The sequence below is a fragment of the Sinocyclocheilus anshuiensis genome, unplaced genomic scaffold (genome assembly GCF_001515605.1).
Source record: "Sinocyclocheilus anshuiensis isolate Anshui unplaced genomic scaffold, SAMN03320099.WGS_v1.1 scaffold234, whole genome shotgun sequence".
In the NCBI taxonomy this organism is placed as follows: Eukaryota; Metazoa; Chordata; class Actinopteri; order Cypriniformes; family Cyprinidae; genus Sinocyclocheilus; species Sinocyclocheilus anshuiensis.
Genome location: NW_015544165.1, coordinates 1,831,203 through 1,850,471, shown reverse-complemented (window position 1 = coordinate 1,850,471; position 19,269 = coordinate 1,831,203). Strand labels below are relative to the sequence as shown.

Sequence of the window (19,269 nt, the reverse complement as noted above, 5' to 3'; positions counted from 1 at the left end):
GTCTTGAACAGGAGCGCTTCACAAAAATGAACCAAAACTCAGCAAATACATGTCTCACAGACATGATAAATATATCTATAGAAAGCTTTAAATTACTAAACGAAATAAAACAAATCAAAAACAAAAACTCTAAAGGCGCGTTTAATGAGGAGATGGCGAGTCAGGATCGGCAACTTCATCCTTGCGACACCGACTCAGAAAACACTAGTTTATTAGTAAATAATTCAAATATCTCCTTACTATTTCCCCCGACACATTCATGGTAATTACTTTTGCCGGTGCTTTGCGGCAAGCTTAAGCCTATTGCTTGCATTTGAACGCAGAACTGTTCAGCTGCGCTGACGGCACGCACCATACATACTGCTGCTGCGGGACACTAAACACCGTTGAGCCGCTCTTGACAGTCGCGGTAGCACAGTCTCGTGTTGTTTCCACCAGCGAAGCAATTTTTTCATCACTAGCCTAATTGATGGATGTCTAAAATATAAAAATAAGGAGAAGCCTCAAACAGGCCCGAAATGCAGGGCTCTAGGTCTTTTAATGGAGAATGTCATTTTTTTTAATTGCTCATTGTGACTCGTTTTGTCAGCACAGGTCACATTATTCTCAGGAGGAAGCACATGTGGAGGCGGTAAATGACAACAACGCATGCGCGATGTTTCAGATGGTAGTGTAAAGACATGAATCGGATATGGGTCACAATTGAAAGAACGTGTAAACGGACAGCCAAAAAAATCGGATATAGGCAAGTGTAAACGAGATCTACACTGCAGATGTAGACCTGCAGCGTAAACGAGGCCTAAGAGACTTGCATACCTCAATATCAAAGTCCACTTCTCCTGGCTCACGGATTCTGTGAGGGTCGCTGCATGGTTTGGCCCGAGGTAGTTTCCTTGGTAGACCTTTATGAGACCATTGAGCGAAGTATTAGTCCGCACCAACATATTACTGTTATTAAATTTAAAAGTAAGTCTTAAGGGTTTTGAATGATATAAAGGTGAGTAAATGATGCAGAAACAAAGAAATCATGAAAGCATAATCAATAAATGGGAGAAATCTTTTACCAGCTAATTTCTTCTTGCTAGGTAGAGACGGTCTACGGCGAGGTGGAGGGGTTTCATCAATCTGAAGCTCGTCTTCTGAGTCAAAGTCAGACAAAGTAGCCATGTGGGTCTGGAACTGTTGAAGTGAACTCCCGGCTCCATTTGCACTGCCAGCACGACCCTTCTTCCTAAGAGAGGAAGAAGAAGAGGTATTAAAAATAAGTGTCATCACATTACATTAAGAACTCTTTTCAGGGAAATGGGTGAAGATAACGGTTTTACCCTTGTATCTTTCCATTAGTCAGCACAAGCTTAAGCTTGCTCTTGTTGATCTTCTCTTCAAAATCTTCTAGACAGTCATTAGGCAGCTCAAGCTGAAAAGCCAAATTATATTCTTTACAATGATGATATTAGGCAAAAGTATAACATAACAGCACTAGTTTTTCTCATGTTCAAAAGAACAGCATTTATTCAAAATAGAAATCTTTTGTAACATTAAATGTCTTTCTGTCACTTTTGATCAACTGGATGCATGTTTACTGAATAACATTATTACTTTCTTTAAAACAAAAAAAAATCATACTGACCCCAAACTTTTGAATGATAATTTTATAAACATAATAATGGTTAATAAATGTATTGTAAACTCTACCTTGCTCTTTTTTACTTTGCACCCTGGCTGGAACTTCTTGAGCGTGTGTTTAGTATGAATCTCCAGCAGGTCCAGCTCTCCAGCTTCTGTTTTTATCTCTTTGCCTTTTTGGCTTTTTTTCTTAGCTCCTGGAAGGCCTACACCCCCTCCTCCAAATCCATCCTTCGGCTTGGGACCTCTCTTTTTACCGGGGTGCTGGCCAAAAGTGAGGGATGTGTTTAATGGAGCTTTGGGGTGAGGAGAGGGAAGACCCTGAGAGCCACCAAATGGTGTCCCACTCCTGCCGATGTTCTGCTGGAAGATATCCTGCAAAAGAGACACAAATTCATATGCAAGACAAAAATTACTTGATTTTTTTCTTTGAAATCTAACCCAGAGCTACTCTCACCTCAACTAGGCGTATCTCCTTGGCCAGATCCTTCACTAGCTGCTGGGTCTTTATAGTCTCTGGTATCTCTTGTTCATGTTCAGCCAGGGACTGAGAAGGGGGGAAAAATAAATTAAAAACAAATAATTATATATATACATTTATTTATTTATATATTTATATATATATATATTCACAAAACAACAAATATAAACTCTGTCTCATCACTGCAATGAAGCAATTTATGATGGTAGACAACAATGTAAAGACAAATATTTGAAATCTTTAGCATACCATTCAAGATAGATATAAAATATCTCAAATTCTTCTATGTTTTTTAGCCTTTTGACAAAATTCTATATAAATCTAATATTCAAAAGGGTGTTTTTTTCCCAATAAATTTAAAAACATTTCAGTCAAACCAATTACATAGTAATACATGTATTAAAAATTACAAGTAAAACTGTAAAATCTGGGTTGCCAATTACTTTTTCACTAAATGAACACAAGGAAAATATATTTCATTATTTTCATTTACATTCTCCAATTAACAGCAATATTAAATCAACCTATATTTACATGAGGTTTTTAGTGAACATTTTAGAGTAATGATGCAAATGAATTACTGAATTACAGTTTTGAATAAACTCACTGAAACACTTTTAACTGATTCAAGGAAATGAAAATCAACTGAATGTTTTTTTCCACTTGACTTTAAATATACAAATATATCATATATACTAGGGCTTGCATAGACTAGTCGAGTAGTCGAGTGATCGACTACTTCAACCACTAGTCAGCACTGTCGGAAAGAATCGACTACTCGAGCATGCATTAACCTTAAGTTTGCAAGTACAACGTGAATTTTAGGATTACAATTTTGCGTGTAGCTGTTACTTTCTATGACTTTATCTATGTTGCATGTAAAATTAAAATATGTAATGTAATAATTAGGGGTGTGCCCGAAGCCGAATACCTTATTCGGAATGGCACGGATAATGGCTTCAAAAACGAATAACGGACAAGGAATAATTCTGCCTGAAAATTCGGCTGAGGCTGCCACAGTCTGGTGTTTGCTAGATAACAGTTGAGCCAGGGGATCAGCGCAATATTATACACAGACCTCTAAAGTCACGCAATAGAGTGTGAAGTGAATGAATGTAAACTTTATGAATGAAAAGAGCGCAAATCAAACACCGCATTGCTGTTGCCTCTCCGTGCATCTTGGAAATCAGAGCTTGGCAAGAGCAATATCACCTATAATAATACATCATACACATTCTATTATTTGTATATATTTAAACGGCAATGATTTAAACCTTATATGATATGATATGAATGAATGGAATAAGCACAGCGCGCTCACCAATCAAACAGCCGCGTTGCCATCTCTGTGTGTCTCAGTCTCTCAAAAACCAAACCAGCTCTCTCTCAAGAGTAGGCTAATAATCAACTTAGATACAGATACATGTTCTACTAGGCCTACATGTTTTCTTTTAACACGGCATACTTGTTCAGTGATAACTATGAAAAAAAAGATAGTCATAACGGTCTTATCAAGTAACTGTACGATGTTCCACCTGGTTTTATCTGAACGCAGATACGAATAATTTTGTGATTGTTACAGATACAAATACAGATACAAATATTGGCTGTTACATGAAAATTAAAATATGTAATGTCATAATTATAATGTTTTGACAATTTACATATGTAATTGTTGCATGAGGCTATGAATTAATAAGTGTTATTGATAATAACTATTTCATGTCTTTTCATTTACAGTAGCATGAACCACGAGTAACTCGAGTATTTTTTAAATAAGAAATCGACTATCAGAAATCAGTAGTCGTGCAACCCCTAATATATACCCTATTAATCACCACTCCTACATATAACATAATTAAACTTACTTCCTTCCGTGTCCAGCTGCGGAAAGCATTATTGAGAGCTTTGGCTCCATGGACCAAGTATGTGGCAGGATGCCGTCGATTCTCTCTTAGACCTAAAGCAGATTGGAAAAACAGAAAAATTAAAGTACATGAAAGAATGCTGTACTAAAACAAAAATAAGCAGTAAAAAAAGAGAGCCATTTGCTTTATGAGGAGAAACCTCACCTCTGAAGGTGTCCAGCAGGTGCTTGCCAACATACCAGCACACGGTCTCAAAGTTTGGAAACCTGAACAAGTCTGCTGTGCTCAGTCGCTTTTCTATTTCATACGCTCTGATAGAAAAAAAGAAAAGAATGACCAATGAAAAAGCCCAGTACAATACAATACTATTAAGGAGACAAACAGAAGCATCATCTCACCGAAGCTGCATGTCAATGTTGAGGCTGTGTAGAAAATTTCCCCCAAATGCCAAACAGTCCACAGGGGTCAGAACAGCATGAATCCACCCTGACAGCAGATAATTATCGCACAAAGAATCACCATTATTGATCTAATTGTAATTTCTCAGTCACATGAGATATCAAAACATCTAACTCCTGGCAGAAACAGAGATAGTACCTGTTGGGATGAAGAGGGTGTTTCCTTGCTTTAGTGAACATTTGTAGCACATGTCTACCTGGTCCCCAAAGAACAGCTCATTCTGATTGGAGGATGAACTCCAGCGCTCAAAAAGCGACAGGTTAGCAGCAGTGGGACGAATGAGGTAAAAGATCTTCTCACCCTGACATGTATAAAAAGAAATACATAAGACCACTTTCGTCTGGAGGACAAAGCATGATGCTTTCTGAAGTAATGAAATACAGAGTCATTCTCTGCTTTCTCTACTATTTTCCACTGCATGACTTATAGAAAACAACTAACCCGGAGTACATGGTACCACACAGAAGTTCCACCAAAGTCAATGTGAAAGTCTGTGTAACTGTCCTTCACTCCCATCAGGCAGTATTTCTGCACATTAGGCCTCTCAAAAATAGACTCCTCAGGCCAGAGGTTCTCCACCCATGACAGCTTCCTCACAATCTTTGGTGTCTCCACTAGATTTGACAACCTACCAAAGGGGACAAAGAATATAAGACAGTTTGCAAGGTTAAATCCTCTTAGAAAAGTTGCACCTTCGAACCCCTTTGAAGTTGTTATGTAACGGAAATAGAAACAAATCTTTTCTTCTGTATTGTGACATACATTTAAGTGAAACCGATTATCAAGAAAAATGCAGGGCAAGGACTTAATTAATCGATTGGTTGTTGAATGGACAGAAGCAGATCTGAACTCTAGCTTGTGGTTGATTGTAAGAAAAGGGCAGGGTTTATGGATGATTCAATCACAATAAGATCAACAAAGGGTGAATTTTCATTTCATGATGACTTCAAAGCACCACTGCTACAGTCGTACACATTCAGATGGACATTTGTAGATGTGACTTTGCACCTGGTGTCTGAGAACTCTAAGCTGATCACATTGAGCACTCTGTCTCTGTTTGGGCTGTTGTAGTACTCGACAAACTCTCCCAGTTTCATCTTCAGGTCTGCTTGGCGGCTGACATCAATCACATCAATTTCCTTGTCAGAACCTATAAAGCAATAGTAAAACATTACATTCCCATCTAAAAATAACTTTTCACAAACATACTACTGAAAAAGTAGCATAGCATGGCAATGCAGATGTGATTAGAGTTATTTACCAATATAATGCTCTATATCTGACACAGAGAAAGATGATGGGGGCAAATTCATGCCCAGACCATCCTTCCTGAGGACCAGGACTGGGACGCTAAAGGAGCGCTCCTCTAGAAACTCAACCGTGAGCTGGGTCCCAGTCGGCTTCAGCAGGACTTCATCAGCACTTAAACACAAACAAATAAAATGTCAAATACGTTTTCCAGCATACTCATCATCTTTCAAACAACTTTTAAAAATCCAATAACACCACAGATTGCTAGCCAAAGCTGAATGGTGTGAATCATATATTAACAGCAATTATTATATGATGCAATCAAACTTATAGCAAAAACACATGAAGTCAGAGTTATCCCAGCACTCTTAAGATAGTGATTTTTTTTATGAAAATAAAACAAATCTTTCAGAAAAAAAAATGCATTTCATCTACAAATCAACAAAATGCCAGTTATTATGCAGTATTATGCAGTATGCACTTACTGACAGAGGGTCCATGTGTCACCTGGCAGTTAGGACAGTGATACAGGTCAATATCTGCCGCTTTGTCTTCCTCCACACCAACACAACTACAAGAAGAAGAAAAAATTACAATTGCTAACAAATAACATCATATACACCATAAAGGTGATTTCAATTTGGCTTTCAATTATAATTTACAAAATGCAACTTCACCTGCCATGAAACCAGTCCTGACAAACATCACACTCAATCATGAACCGGGTGACATCGTAAGGGAGACGGCATAGGCAGTAAACTGGAACAGATGCCATTGTAAAGTCTCTGGCCAAATATGTCAACGTAAAAAAAAGTCTTGTAATATGGTATTGCTTCTGTTTGGGGACCACAGTTCACTTAGTTGCCTATGTCGAGAGTCAGCTTCACTTCAGAGTGGTTCACCAATCAGCTTGCAATGCTGTCAAGACTGCTGTATTCACAGTAGAGTGTTGTATAAGAAGTATGCTGGCAGTGACAACAGCTCTCAGTCAATCGTAGATGAGAAATGCGTCGCTACTACGACCACTGCAGTCAAACCGGGGACTAGGTGGATACCATGGTTCGGCACCTGGTTGACAGAGTGGAGGACAATTAGCTGAGAAAAATGAATTATGATCATTCACAAACTGCAATGAAAATAACACTACATGCACTCTAAACTACAATTTGTTTTTATGTCTGTCCAATAGGATCAGTCAGCAGTTACCCGCTTCATTTGGTTAGCTTAAGTTCTACATCCATGCACCTGCCGCCTTTATTATGGTCAAGAGACTCCATCGAAGCAAGTTTCTATTCATTCTAACATAAGACTTCATACAATAAAGACAAAAGCACGAAAACTGTTATTATTATATATTTTAAGATCAAATTATTAAACATCATCCCTAAACCATCTGTGCCTAGACTATATGGTCCTGTCCTGATATTCATTTACTTCGGGTTAGATCTAGAGAGGTTTTTGAGATGCGAGTCACTTTTATACACATTTATGCATTATAGTTGTATAAACCGCACATTTATGAAAGCGACCCCTTAAAAGTAATTCATAATCATATAAATAAAGTAATAACATAAACAGTAACTACTCATCTTTGTGTTTATACTTAATTCACATAGCTCAGAGCTGCAGAGTTTACACTTGGACAATGCTAAGTATAAAAGCTATTATATGCAATGCACAATTAATTTCACTGTGTCCACTGGATTTGTTAATTTAAAAAGAAATGTTTTTGATTTAGCAACGGGGTCTGTGATAGCAGAAAACTGTTTGTTGAACCATAAGAGCTAGTTGCTAGCTTAGCTGCTAATAACATAGCATGCTCGTCAACGTCTAACTACGTGAATCTGCCTAATCTTTGTGTTTACAATCCAACAACGATACGTTACTGAGCAAGCTCACTAATCTTAACTCAAATGTAGCTAAAATATGAAACATGGAGGTTGGGATCATACGACCCATAGCAAAACAAAAGAACTTGTTGCAGCGCGCGCTGTTTCGAACGGCGCTAACGGGTCTTACCGGGTGAGAAAAGCCGCGAGTATCCCGTGGGCCGCGCGCAACATGCCGGACAAAATATTAGGAAACTCCGAGGCCTGAGCGGCCTGCTTTACAAACAACAAGATGTTTTCTAAAAACCGTACACTTCTTCCGTTATTACGTATTTAACAGAGGAGAGTGAATAAACAAATCTGGCAAGATCTCGAAAGAATACAGTCCACAGCTGAAAAGCAAAGATTTTATGAAATTCATAACGCAGCGATTTCCCGTGCTATAGATCCATCCCAATGCGCCGTGCAGCGACCACTGTCTGCGGGAGAGGGAACAATAAAATTGCTTCGTATGTCGGTATGGACGGCAGAGACTTCAGATGAGCATGTATACTCCAAAACACTATTTCATAGCCACTATACTCACTATAAGATTGACTTTAGCAGTGGTTCTTGTACATTAACCAAATGTAACACCATGGATAGCTCCTCATCACACATGGTTAGCTCAATGTATCTAGTTTCTTTAAAAAAAAAAAAGCTTTGTTATCAAAAAAATAGCCTAAAATATAGAAATAACTGTTTGTTTGTTTGTTTGTTTATAACAATGCAAAGCTCCTCACTTCATGTAAGTTCAACAAAGCTTATAAAGCAAAAAAAAATCTGTTTAATACAAAATAAATAGCCTACACAAATGTAGAAACTGTACAAATCCCAGGGTTTGTTTATCTGAATCTGACTGTATGAATCTACTACGTTACTGGCAAAGTTTTTACTGCAGTTTCCATAGTTTTATTGCTATTACTTTGTTTACATATAGTCAGGGCTCCAGACTCATTCCTCCCACTGGTCGCTATTTTGCAACTAACTTTCACAGCTGGTCGCACGAGCATGTGATTTGGTCGCAATATTTATTTATTTTTTGCGCTACAACATGGGATTATTCAATGCATGCTGATGAACTTTTATCATAGTTTATAGTTATATGGAAACGAAAGTGGTTAACATTCAACACGTTCTTTATCATCAGTAGTATTATTTGTGATTTGAATTTTGTGAATGGGAGTTTCTCTTTCGCTGTGTTAAGCCGCGGGCTTCGGATGCTTTCACTTTCGACTTCGCGATCTTTTTGTCACTGTTTTGCATACATCTACACACCTTTCATTTTTTAAGACTAAAACAAAAGATGGATTCATTTGTTATTCTTAATCAAAAAGCACAACAACAATAAATCAGTAAGATACAATGACAAACTAGCTTACAATACGTTTATTAACAAAAACGAATAAGATGAGGCATGGCACACACCACATGCTGTATTATATACCGACTAATAAATTACAGAACGCTTAGCAAACACTGAGGAATCAAATAAATAAATAAATAAAAGAGAGCCTCCATAGCCTAATGTGAGGTAAACAGCAAAGACAACAAGTTTTTCAAAAATGAAAACAAAAAGAAAAGTAAAACTATTGGTGACAGTGCTTGCACTACATTGGGTAAAGCCAAGGTAAGTTTTCTGAAGGGCTGTTATATCCTGTCTTCAGTAAAGCTCAATGCATGCGGTAGTTACTACGTGGTAGATTTTAAGCAAAATAGAGCAAAATAAATATGAGCCCATTGAGGAGTGGCTTGCTTTGTTGGAGACGAGTAATTTCTGGCAATATTGTCGGCTTGATTGCACAAACACTATTGGAAGAGAGGTAAACTGGATGATGGCATCACTGAATCAACAATGAACTGACTTTAACTTAAAAATTGACTGTTTTGTTATTGTCCTCTTGCATTATTGGAAAACTATTTTCCTGTTTGTCACTGCAAAGCTGCTTTGACACACTCTGTATTGTATAAAGCGTTATATTAATAAAAGTGACTTGACTTGACTTGGAAGACGGACGTAACGCTACGTTTGGTTGTCCAGCAGATGGAGACATCAGCTAAATGATGAAGGATGTTGCGAAAACGTCAATCTTCATCGGTTCGAGTTTATTTGGTACTGTACAGTTATAATGGTCACTTTGAGGGTATACAGACAAAGATTTAAACTGACAGTAATAATAACCACTTAATAATCACTTACATTTCCCTGGTATATTATCACACCACATTTTGACCCATTTCAGTGGACTTCTTGGTTATGAATAAGCTTTTATTTATTTTTTTGTGTTTTTCCCTGTTTGAATAAGCAAGCATTCTTTTGTCATTGTTGTTTTTGTTATTTTACTTTTTTGAGTGTTTGATACAGTTTGAATAAGAAAAACTAGCCTACTTATTATTTATTAGAATAATTATACAATTTTTTGTATTTTTATATTGTATATATTTTTTTGTATCATTTTTTATACAATTATTATTATACAATGTTTTCTTTTTTAGTGTTTATTTAGTGTTTTAGTGATTATTATTGTTATTATTATTTTACATTTTTGCATTTGCTACTACTACTACTACTACTACTTTTAATAATAACAACAACAACTTTTTTTTAATGTTTGCTACTTTTAAAATTTTGGAGGAAGTAATCAAATATTCAAGATAAGGGGGGGGAAAAAACAATTGTCATTGAAAAGCCATATTGATCAGCCACTAATCTGAAGTCGATGTGTTCCCTTCAATGTTTCTGGCTACAGCCCTGCCTCACTCCAAATGTAACATTATTGTGTTCAAGTGTGTGTGTACTTGCTTGTTCATGCTTGACAATCCATGTAGTCATTTCAACTTTTTGAGAACCTTCCCAAAGTGAAAAAAACTCTCATTATGCCCGTGTGCTATGACTGAATATCAGACCCCTAAATAATCAGCTGTACGCCATCCAGCTCCTGATTTCTCCAGTCCTGCTTCTTAGCCTCATTGCTGGTGGTCATGGCCTGGCTTCAGTGGTCGCCGCTCCCATCACAGATTGATGAATTGATTGCAGCATTGCTGCCAGTGAGTCTGTGCCCTGGGCTAGGGCGCCCCGGTTACGGGAGGGAATCCCAGCTATGGCACCCGCCATGGTGCCGCTATTATGAACGGCCTGCAGGGGGCCATTGGGGCTGGCAACCCAGGGAGCAGCCCTGATCCACATACTGCTGTCATGCCCCTGGAGACACACACTGTGAGGGCAGGCAGGGAGGTGTGTGGGATTTGCCACAGAATAAGGGAGTGAGGTACTGGGCATCTTGCTAAACAAACAGACTTCCCTTCTTATTATTTCTAGGCTTTTCTGAGTCTAAGAGCCGTAAGTGTTCACACAGAGCAGATGAAGTGCTTTCAGTACACTCTATGAAATTTTCACAAACCACACAAAGATAAGATTTATCACATTCTGTGGTGTCTGATAAAAGTTATCAGAATGCAGAAACAAATGTTATAATTGCACACCAAACCGCTGAATGACTGAAGCGACTAAGCCATGTGTGTAAACCGAATTCTGGAAGAAAAAAAAAAGATTCCAGAATGGAAGCAATTATAGTAGATGAACTTCATCAGGCATGTGGGTTCATTTTTGTTATAAAGACTTGGCTGGTTCTGAAAGACTTGAGTGGTTTTGTTGTGTTACGTGTTGTTTTTCCCATAATTTTTACTTTGTGGAGCACAAGCACCTGTCATATACATAAATACTTCTGACTTTGATTTAAGGGAATCAGTGTTGTTATTGTTAGCCAAAACGAAACTGTTAAAATCATCATCAAAATTATATATAATTATCAGGCCTATATGTAAAAAATGTTTAGAACTAAAATAATTTAGAAAAGATTTAAAGAAAAAAAAACTGACATTTTGCTTTGGCAAGCTGAAATAATTTTAAGTACTAAAATTACTACAACGTAAATGGACATTAAAAAAGCAAAAAAGAATAATAAAGATGACAAAAGCGCATGACAAATTTAATAAACTTGAACTAAAACTAAAATGAAAACTGAAAATATAAAATAAAAGCTAATTCAAAATATAAATAATAAATACTATAATACGCTGAAGGTAATGATTTGATGAAATATTATCTAGTATTGTTTATAAAAAGACACAAGTAAACTATTTGGTATTGCTTAATATATATTTAATTATATGACCATATTTAAACATTTTGGAGTGTAATAACTGAAAAAGCCTAGTTGACAACAGTGTTATTCTAGTATTATTTATATACTAATATAGTATTTATTAATATTTTGAATTTTATCTTTTCTTTTTTGGATTTTCAGTTTTAATTTTGTAATGTGCTTTTGTTGCTTTTTTTATTATTAGGTTTTAACTAGCTTATAAGCTTTAATTAACTTTTAAGTAATTTTAGTATTTATTTCAGTTAGTTGCCAAATGTCTAAATTGTTAAATTTGTTGTAATATTTATATTTTATTTAATATTAGTTTTAATTAACAAAAATGATTTTTTAAATAGTTTCAGTTTTAGTTAAAGCTAAAACTAAAGCTGTAAAGCTAAATTGATGCCTAAATGGATAAATGGAAGAATGGATAATTAAAAAATGACTGTTTGTTCAGATGCAAAGTTGGAAAAACATTTTTAAACATTGTTTTTAGGCAACATGATTTTAATGCTTGCAGAATTTTCTCTAGTATCTCAATGCAAGGAACATAAATAAAAAAATGTACACTCTAAAAAATGCTGGGTTAAATACAACCCAGCACTGGGTAAAATGTGGACAAACCCAGGGATTGGGTTGTTTTGACCCAGCGGTTGGGTTACTGCCCAGAAGGTTGAGTTCAACCGTTGGTTGAAAACAACCCAATCCCTGGGTTTGTCCACATTTTACCCAGTGCTGGGTTGTATTTAACCCAGCATTTTTAAGAGTGTATGGACACAGGACTACAACAAATAATAGATATTCACATTAAATTATCTAAGTGCATACTTTATTAAGCGTGTCACTTAGTCATTCATGAGCATACACACACAGCCATAAATACTTGAGTCTATTAGTACCTGCGTCTACTGTAAAGTCGCTTTGACACTCTTTCCAGTCACAGGGCTAAAGAGATCAACTCTTGTTCAGCTCCTCAGATCTGCCCATGCAACACTAGCAAAAAGTAACTAACACGAATGCAATGACACAGTCTATGAGCATGTCTACACGGCACGACACAGACGAACAGCGTGCAAGAGCAGCGGATACAATGGGTGAAACAAACGCAATTAGCTACACAACAGAACAGCAGCTTGGGTAGTGAACAATATAAGCACAAAAGAAACAGTTCTTGTACACAGAACAATGTGCTATTTAATCGTTTGCAAATGCGCATGCCAAGACACGAGCTCTACAGTCGGATCTATTTACATCCAGCACTAACCAAAACTTGCTCAGCAACCTGTGCAGAGACTGGTTATTGTGTGAATGCATGCAATAAGAGCATCATCACCACTTTGTCTGTAACACTGACAGTCATGAAGTCTGGCTGATATGCTAATAATAAATCACAATGCATATTTACTTTTCAGTAGCAAAACAACACCACTGTAGCAAAAAAACATGTTTCTTCATTGTCTTCTGAATAACATTTCACTTGATTTTATTTGAATATTTCGAGAAACTGAATCAACAGGTTTCTCATCTATCAGTGCATTTAATATAGTTTAAATGACCTGCATTTAAGAGTTACTCCCACAGAATTAATATAAGTAAAAGCTTTTCATTCACTCCCCGTTACTGTCTTTTATACATTTACAGTGTAGAGACACAAGAAACTGAGATGTCTATCTTCACTAGTAAATATGAATATGAATCATGGGTGCTTCCCCAATCATCTCACGGATCTGTTAGGTGGGACATAGCGAGGGGTTACACTGTCTGAAATGGCCTGGCTCCTATTGGTCTCAGCTTGTAAACAGAATGAAAGAAACTTGGAAACCACTGGTGCTCCCTGATGAGCTGCCACTCAGGTGACTCTTCGCCCACACCGGCTCCTCTTGGATCCGGTCTGCTTCTGCTTCTCATTTCTTGTTCTTGAGCTGGTTGGCCAACCAGTCCAGACCCTCATATAGACCATCTCCGCTGGTGGCACAAGTGGCCTGGATGTACCAGTTACGATGGCGCAGGGAGTGGAGACCCAGCTTATCTGTGATTTCTGCAGCATTCATGGCATTTGGCAGATCCTGGAGAGTGAGAGAGAAACAGACACAACTACATATCTTACTATTTATATACATATGGCATGCACTCATCATAGAAGATTTCCCATAGTTCATGAGCTCATTTTCCTGGAACCAGTGTCTAGAATCCCTGCATACACTGAAAAGCCTCCATTTCTCTTGAGATCTTTTACAGATTCAGTGTTGGGAGCATCATGACCTACTGCTTCTCACTAAGATACGGCAGCTGCACATCATCAGATCAGAGAGAGACCTTCAGCGGGTGGTCAAAACTGCTCAACACATCAGTGGCAGACCTCAACAACCACTGCTGGCAATGAGTTCTCCAAATCATCAGAGAGCCCATCCAGCCCAAAAATAGCCTGCTTTCACCTCTGCCATCTGGAAGACGAGGCAAACACATACAGGCCATACAGAGTGAGGGAAATTTTCTATCTTACAAACGTGAGCTCTGATCATTCCTCAGCATCTACAGTAATCCCTTGTAACTAACGAACTACAACCATACATAATGTTACAGCAGCTATGTTTCCATCTTCAACAAATCGACACATACATTACAGAAACTGAGGCACATACTAGGGCTGCTTTAAAATGGGTAGACGGCAGATGCAATGCTAACATCAATGAACTGTTTCTGATTTGAAGAAAAAAACAAAAGAACACGGAAGCTCTTGCCTGCTTGTTGGCAAAGACAAGGAGTACAGCGTCTCTCAGTTCATCCTCAGCCAGCATCCTCATCAGCTCTTCTCTGGCTTCATTCACTCGCTCACGGTCATTGCTGTCCACCACGAAGATCAGACCTTCAAAATACATTGGAAATTATGTGAAATGTGGTTATAGAAAGTTAGTGATTAATAACAGGAAAAAATAAAGACCCTTGTGGACCCCAATATGAGATCTTAATTCTAATTTCATTGCAAAATTAATAAGATGCATTAAAGATCAAATGATAAAACTTGAGAAGTACTGTTTTCTTTGTTTCCGTGTTGATGTATTTCCTATTGAAACAGGTTTGGGGTCAGTACATTGTTTTAAGGAATTCATATTTTTAATCAACAGGGACACCTTACATTGATTAAAAGTGACAGTAAATATATTTATAATATTACAAATGGTTTCTGTTTCAAATAAATGCTGTTCCTGTAAACTTTCTGTTCATCAAAGAATCCTGAAAAAATGTATCACCGTTTCCACAAAAATGATAAGCAGCACAACTGTTTTCAACGTTGATGATAATAAGAAATGTTTCTTGAGAACCAAATCAGCATGTTAGAATGATTTCTGAAGGATCACGAGATGTGGAGTAATGGCTGTTGAAAATTCAGCTTTACCATCGCAGGAATAAATTACATTTTTAAATGTATTACAATAGAAAACAGCTATTTTAAATTGTAATAATATTTTACAATTTTACTTATTTTACTGTAATTTTGATAAAATAAATGGAACCTTGGTGAGAATGAGATTTTTCTAAAAAAAAATAAATAAAAAATATACCAACCCCAAACTTTAGAAAGATTTCCTTTTGAAATACCAGTAGGGTTTAGTTGATGTCACATCCGTTGGCTATTCATCGTGGCTCTGTCTGATACAAAATCCTGTTTGTGTTTTTAGAGTGTGTATGTGTGTGTACGAGTCCTCTTCTCACCTTGTGTGTTCTGGAAGTAGTGACGCCACAGAGGTCGGATTTTGTCCTGGCCACCAACATCCCACACTGTAAAACTGATATTTTTGTACTCAACAGTCTCCACATTAAAACCTAGTAACAAGAAAACACAATGGCACAGAAATTACACCACTTATGAGACCAGACTCGTAAAACATGACATCAAGACCTTTGTCTCTATTTAAGAGGGAAATAATACAATAATAATCAAGGGATTAAACATTTAAAGTCTAAAAATGTGCTTCACCAATAGTAGGAATGGTAGTCACTATCTCTCCCAGCTTCAGTTTGTACAAAATTGTGGTCTTCCCCGCTGCATCCAGCCCGACCATCAAAATCCGCATCTCCTTTTTTCCAATGAGGCTCTTCAAAAGGTTGCCAAAAATGTTCCCCATGATAGTTGGTTAGCCTTTACTAATATAAAAAGAGAACATCTATGGTCATTTGTTTTTTTAAATTGACACACGCAACTGTTATACCTCCAATTAAAACACTCACCCTTTCAAAAAGAGCACTTGCTACAACATTGTACTCTCTGTAATTCATTACAAATATGCCAATGTTCCTCTTTTTAAATCTTCTAGAAACCCTTCTGGAATTTTAATGATTAAATACATCTATGATCTTTACAGCCTGTGGCTGGACAAAATCAAAAAATATAATATTTCTTTCACAGAAAGCACCACATTTCAGAGTAGGCTACATGAATCATCAGGTGAGTAAATACTGCCAGAATTTAATTTTTTAACGCAGCAGTACAGAAAAACAATATGCACACTTTACTAATAAAGCTTACTTTGCATTGGGAAAATATAGAAGATACGACAACCTGCAAACAAATGTAATCCTTAAAAAGAGCCAAAGCACATGGACATATCAGTGATATCATGTTAATGTAAGGTCATCTTGATCTAGCCGTACAGTGAGAGTGCTAGTCTGCAAATGCATCTCAGATGATTCATAACTGTCATCATGCACTGATTAAATAAATGTGTACAGAACATTTGAGTCAAGAACAATATACTTACACACACACACAAATCAGTCAGTAATATAAAATACAAATCTACTGGAATACCCAGTCCAGTATGATGATTGCTTTCCAAAATACAAAATTTAAAACACCTATATTAGAATAACTAATGAAGTATTTCTTTCTTTTAGGTGTTGACTGACAGAATTAGATGTGTCCGACAGATTCATGAGATGTGACTCTTTTAATGTGTCTGTAAGGAAGAAAGATTCCTCATCCTCCATAAAATGGTATGCAAATGAAAGAAAATCTGAGACTGTTGATTTGTATCAATTTAAATCCAACAGAAATGCCTTATGATAAACCGGCGCATGTCACATCAGGCAGTGATACTGTTTAAACGTCTAACACCTTTTATTTTTGTCACGACGTAGAGATACCATCCTATAGCAGCAAGGGCCTGCATATTGACAAATTATAAATTGCTCCGCTATTTAATATCAATAACATTTAACATATATCAACACACCAACAATGTCTACACCATATTTTTTCACGCTTTGCAACATCCCTACTCACCTCGGAGACCAACAACCGGATAATTTCAAGTCACTCCGCTCTCGCGATACCAGCGGAATAGGCAGGAGAGTGTTAAAGATCTCGCGATACCAGCCAGTCCAGACCCTCATATAAACCGTCTCCACTGGTGGCACAAGTGGCCTGGATGTACCAGTTGCGATGGCGCAGGGAGTGGAGACCCAGCTTATCTGTGATTTCTGCAGCATTCATGGCATTTGGCAGATCCTGGAGAGTGAGAGAGAAACAGACACAACTACATATCTTACTATTTATATACATATGGCATGCACTCATCATAGAAGATTTCCCATAGTTCATGAGCTCATTTTCCTGGAACCAGTGTCTAGAATCCCTGCATACACTGAAAAGCCTCCATTTCTCTTGAGATCTTTTACAGATTCAGTGTTGGGAGCATCATGACCTACTGCTTCTCACTAAGATACGGCAGCTGCACATCATCAGATCAGAGAGAGACCTTCAGCGGGTGGTCAAAACTGCTCAACACATCAGTGGCAGACCTCAACAACCACTGCTGGCAATGAGTTCTCCAAATCATCAGAGAGCCCATCCAGCCCAAAAATAGCCTGCTTTCACCTCTGCCATCTGGAAGACGAGGCAAACACATACAGGCCATACAGAGTGAGGGAAATTTTCTATCTTACAAACGTGAGCTCTGATCATTCCTCAGCATCTACAGTAATCCCTTGTAACTAACGAACTACAACCATACATAATGTTACAGCAGCTATGTTTCCATCTTCAACAAATCGACACATACATTACAGAAACTGAGGCACATACTAGGGCTGCTTTAAAATGGGTAGACGGCAGATGCAATGCTAACATCAATGAACTGTTTCTGATTTGAAGAAAAAAACAAAAGAACACGGAAGCTCTTGCCTGCTTGTTGGCAAAGACAAGGAGTACAGCGTCTCTCAGTTCATCCTCAGCCAGCATCCTCATCAGCTCTTCTCTGGCTTCATTCACTCGCTCACGGTCATTGCTGTCCACCACAAAGATGAGACCTTCAAAATACATTGGAAATTATGTGAAATGTGGTTATAGAAAGTTAGTGATTAATAACAGGAAAAAATAAAGACCCTTGTGGACCCCAATATGAGATCTTAATTCTAATTTCATTGCAAAATTAATAAGATGCATTAAAGATCAAATGATAAAACTTGAGAAGTACTGTTTTCTTTGTTTCCGTGTTGATGTATTTCCTATTGAAACAGGTTTGGGGTCAGTACATTGTTTTAAGGAATTCATATTTTTAATCAACAGGGACACCTTACATTGATTAAAAGTGACAGTAAATATATTTATAATATTACAAATGGTTTCTGTTTCAAATAAATGCTGTTCCTGTAAACTTTCTGTTCATCAAAGAATCCTGAAAAAATGTATCACCGTTTCCACAAAAATGATAAGCAGCACAACTGTTTTCAACGTTGATGATAATAAGAAATGTTTCTTGAGAACCAAATCAGCATGTTAGAATGATTTCTGAAGGATCACGAGATGTGGAGTAATGGCTGTTGAAAATTCAGCTTTACCATCGCAGGAATAAATTACATTTTTAAATGTATTACAATAGAAAACAGCTATTTTAAATTGTAATAATATTTTACAATTTTACTTATTTTACTGTAATTTTGATAAAATAAATGGAACCTTGGTGAGAATGAGATTTTTCTAAAAAAAAATAAATAAAAAATATACCAACCCCAAACTTTAGAAAGATTTCCTTTTGAAATACCAGTAGGGTTTAGTTGATGTCACATCCGTTGGCTATTCATCGTGGCTCTGTCTGATACAAAATCCTGTTTGTGTTTTTAGAGTGTGTATGTGTGTGTACGAGTCCTCTTCTCACCTTGTGTGTTCTGGAAGTAGTGACGCCACAGAGGTCGGATTTTGTCCTGGCCACCAACATCCCACACTGTAAAACTGATATTTTTGTACTCAACAGTCTCCACGTTAAAACCTAATAACAAGAAAACAAAATGGCACACAAATTACACAGTGGCCAGACTCTTAAAACATGACATCAATGCCTTTGTCTCTTTACAAGAGGAAAATAATACAATAATAACCAAGCAATTCAACACTTTAAGTCTAAAAGTGTGCTTCACCAATAGTAGGAATGGTAGTCACTATCTCTCCCAGCTTCAGTTTGTACAAAATTGTGGTCTTCCCCGCTGCATCCAGCCCGACCATCAAAATCCGCATCTCCTTTTTTCCAATGAGGCTCTTCAAAAGGTTGCCAAAAATGTTCCCCATGATAGCT

The 19,269-nt window shown here is 37.2% G+C and overlaps 3 protein-coding genes across 4 annotated transcripts in view; all 3 read right to left on the bottom strand.

Moving 5' to 3' along the window:
• Positions 1-6,460, bottom strand: part of LOC107695732 (histone lysine demethylase PHF8) — an 11,856-nt gene extending 5,396 nt beyond the window's left edge. The window contains exons 1-14 of the mRNA XM_016495756.1: positions 6,363-6,460; positions 6,171-6,256; positions 5,696-5,845; positions 5,443-5,584; positions 4,876-5,062; positions 4,573-4,735; positions 4,374-4,461; positions 4,180-4,286; positions 3,976-4,067; positions 2,084-2,173; positions 1,696-2,001; positions 1,326-1,417; positions 1,065-1,231; positions 817-902 (exon numbers count right to left, since the gene is read on the bottom strand). Coding sequence (XP_016351242.1) covers positions 817-902; positions 1,065-1,231; positions 1,326-1,417; positions 1,696-2,001; positions 2,084-2,173; positions 3,976-4,067; positions 4,180-4,286; positions 4,374-4,461; positions 4,573-4,735; positions 4,876-5,062; positions 5,443-5,584; positions 5,696-5,845; positions 6,171-6,256; positions 6,363-6,460 — 1,854 coding nt within the window. The remainder of the gene's footprint in view (positions 1-816; positions 903-1,064; positions 1,232-1,325; positions 1,418-1,695; positions 2,002-2,083; positions 2,174-3,975; positions 4,068-4,179; positions 4,287-4,373; positions 4,462-4,572; positions 4,736-4,875; positions 5,063-5,442; positions 5,585-5,695; positions 5,846-6,170; positions 6,257-6,362) is intronic.
• A 6,847-nt stretch (positions 6,461-13,307) lies between these two features.
• Positions 13,308-17,017, bottom strand: LOC107695754 (ADP-ribosylation factor 3). Of its 2 annotated transcripts, XM_016495784.1 has the most exons (6): positions 16,983-17,010; positions 16,227-16,259; positions 15,678-15,844; positions 15,413-15,523; positions 14,440-14,564; positions 13,308-13,764 (listed from the first exon to the last, which is right to left on the bottom strand). In XM_016495784.1, the coding sequence occupies exons 3-6, from the start codon at positions 15,823-15,825 to the stop codon at positions 13,603-13,605; spliced, it is 546 nt and encodes a 181-aa protein (XP_016351270.1). In that variant the 5' UTR covers positions 15,826-15,844; positions 16,227-16,259; positions 16,983-17,010; the 3' UTR covers positions 13,308-13,602. The 2 variants fall into 2 exon arrangements, with proteins under 2 accessions (XP_016351270.1, XP_016351271.1); XM_016495785.1 differs by lacking the exon at positions 16,227-16,259 and having other exon boundaries at positions 15,678-15,839; positions 16,983-17,017.
• Positions 17,018-17,054: 37 nt separating this feature from the next.
• On the bottom strand, positions 17,055-19,269 carry LOC107695731 (ADP-ribosylation factor 3-like). The gene is made up of 4 exons (XM_016495755.1): positions 19,115-19,269; positions 18,856-18,966; positions 17,883-18,007; positions 17,055-17,207 (listed from the first exon to the last, which is right to left on the bottom strand). The coding sequence occupies exons 1-4, from the start codon at positions 19,260-19,262 to the stop codon at positions 17,055-17,057; spliced, it is 537 nt and encodes a 178-aa protein (XP_016351241.1). The 5' UTR covers positions 19,263-19,269.

Excerpts from the sequence above, each read along its gene's own strand:
- LOC107695754 (XM_016495785.1), bottom strand. The coding sequence starts at position 15,825 with ATGGGGAACATTTTTGGCAACCTTTTGAAGAGCCTCATTGGAAAAAAG. Across the intron at positions 15,524-15,677 it reads GACTACCATTCCTACTATTG|GTTTTAATGTGGAGACTGTT; the intron begins GTGAAGCACATT and ends TCTTGTTACTAG. Across the intron at positions 14,565-15,412 it reads CTACTTCCAGAACACACAAG|GTCTGATCTTCGTGGTGGAC; the intron begins GTGAGAAGAGGA and ends TGTATTTTGAAG.
- LOC107695731 (XM_016495755.1), bottom strand. The coding sequence starts at position 19,262 with ATGGGGAACATTTTTGGCAACCTTTTGAAGAGCCTCATTGGAAAAAAG. Across the intron at positions 18,967-19,114 it reads GACTACCATTCCTACTATTG|GTTTTAACGTGGAGACTGTT; the intron begins GTGAAGCACACT and ends TCTTGTTATTAG. Across the intron at positions 18,008-18,855 it reads CTACTTCCAGAACACACAAG|GTCTCATCTTTGTGGTGGAC; the intron begins GTGAGAAGAGGA and ends TGTATTTTGAAG.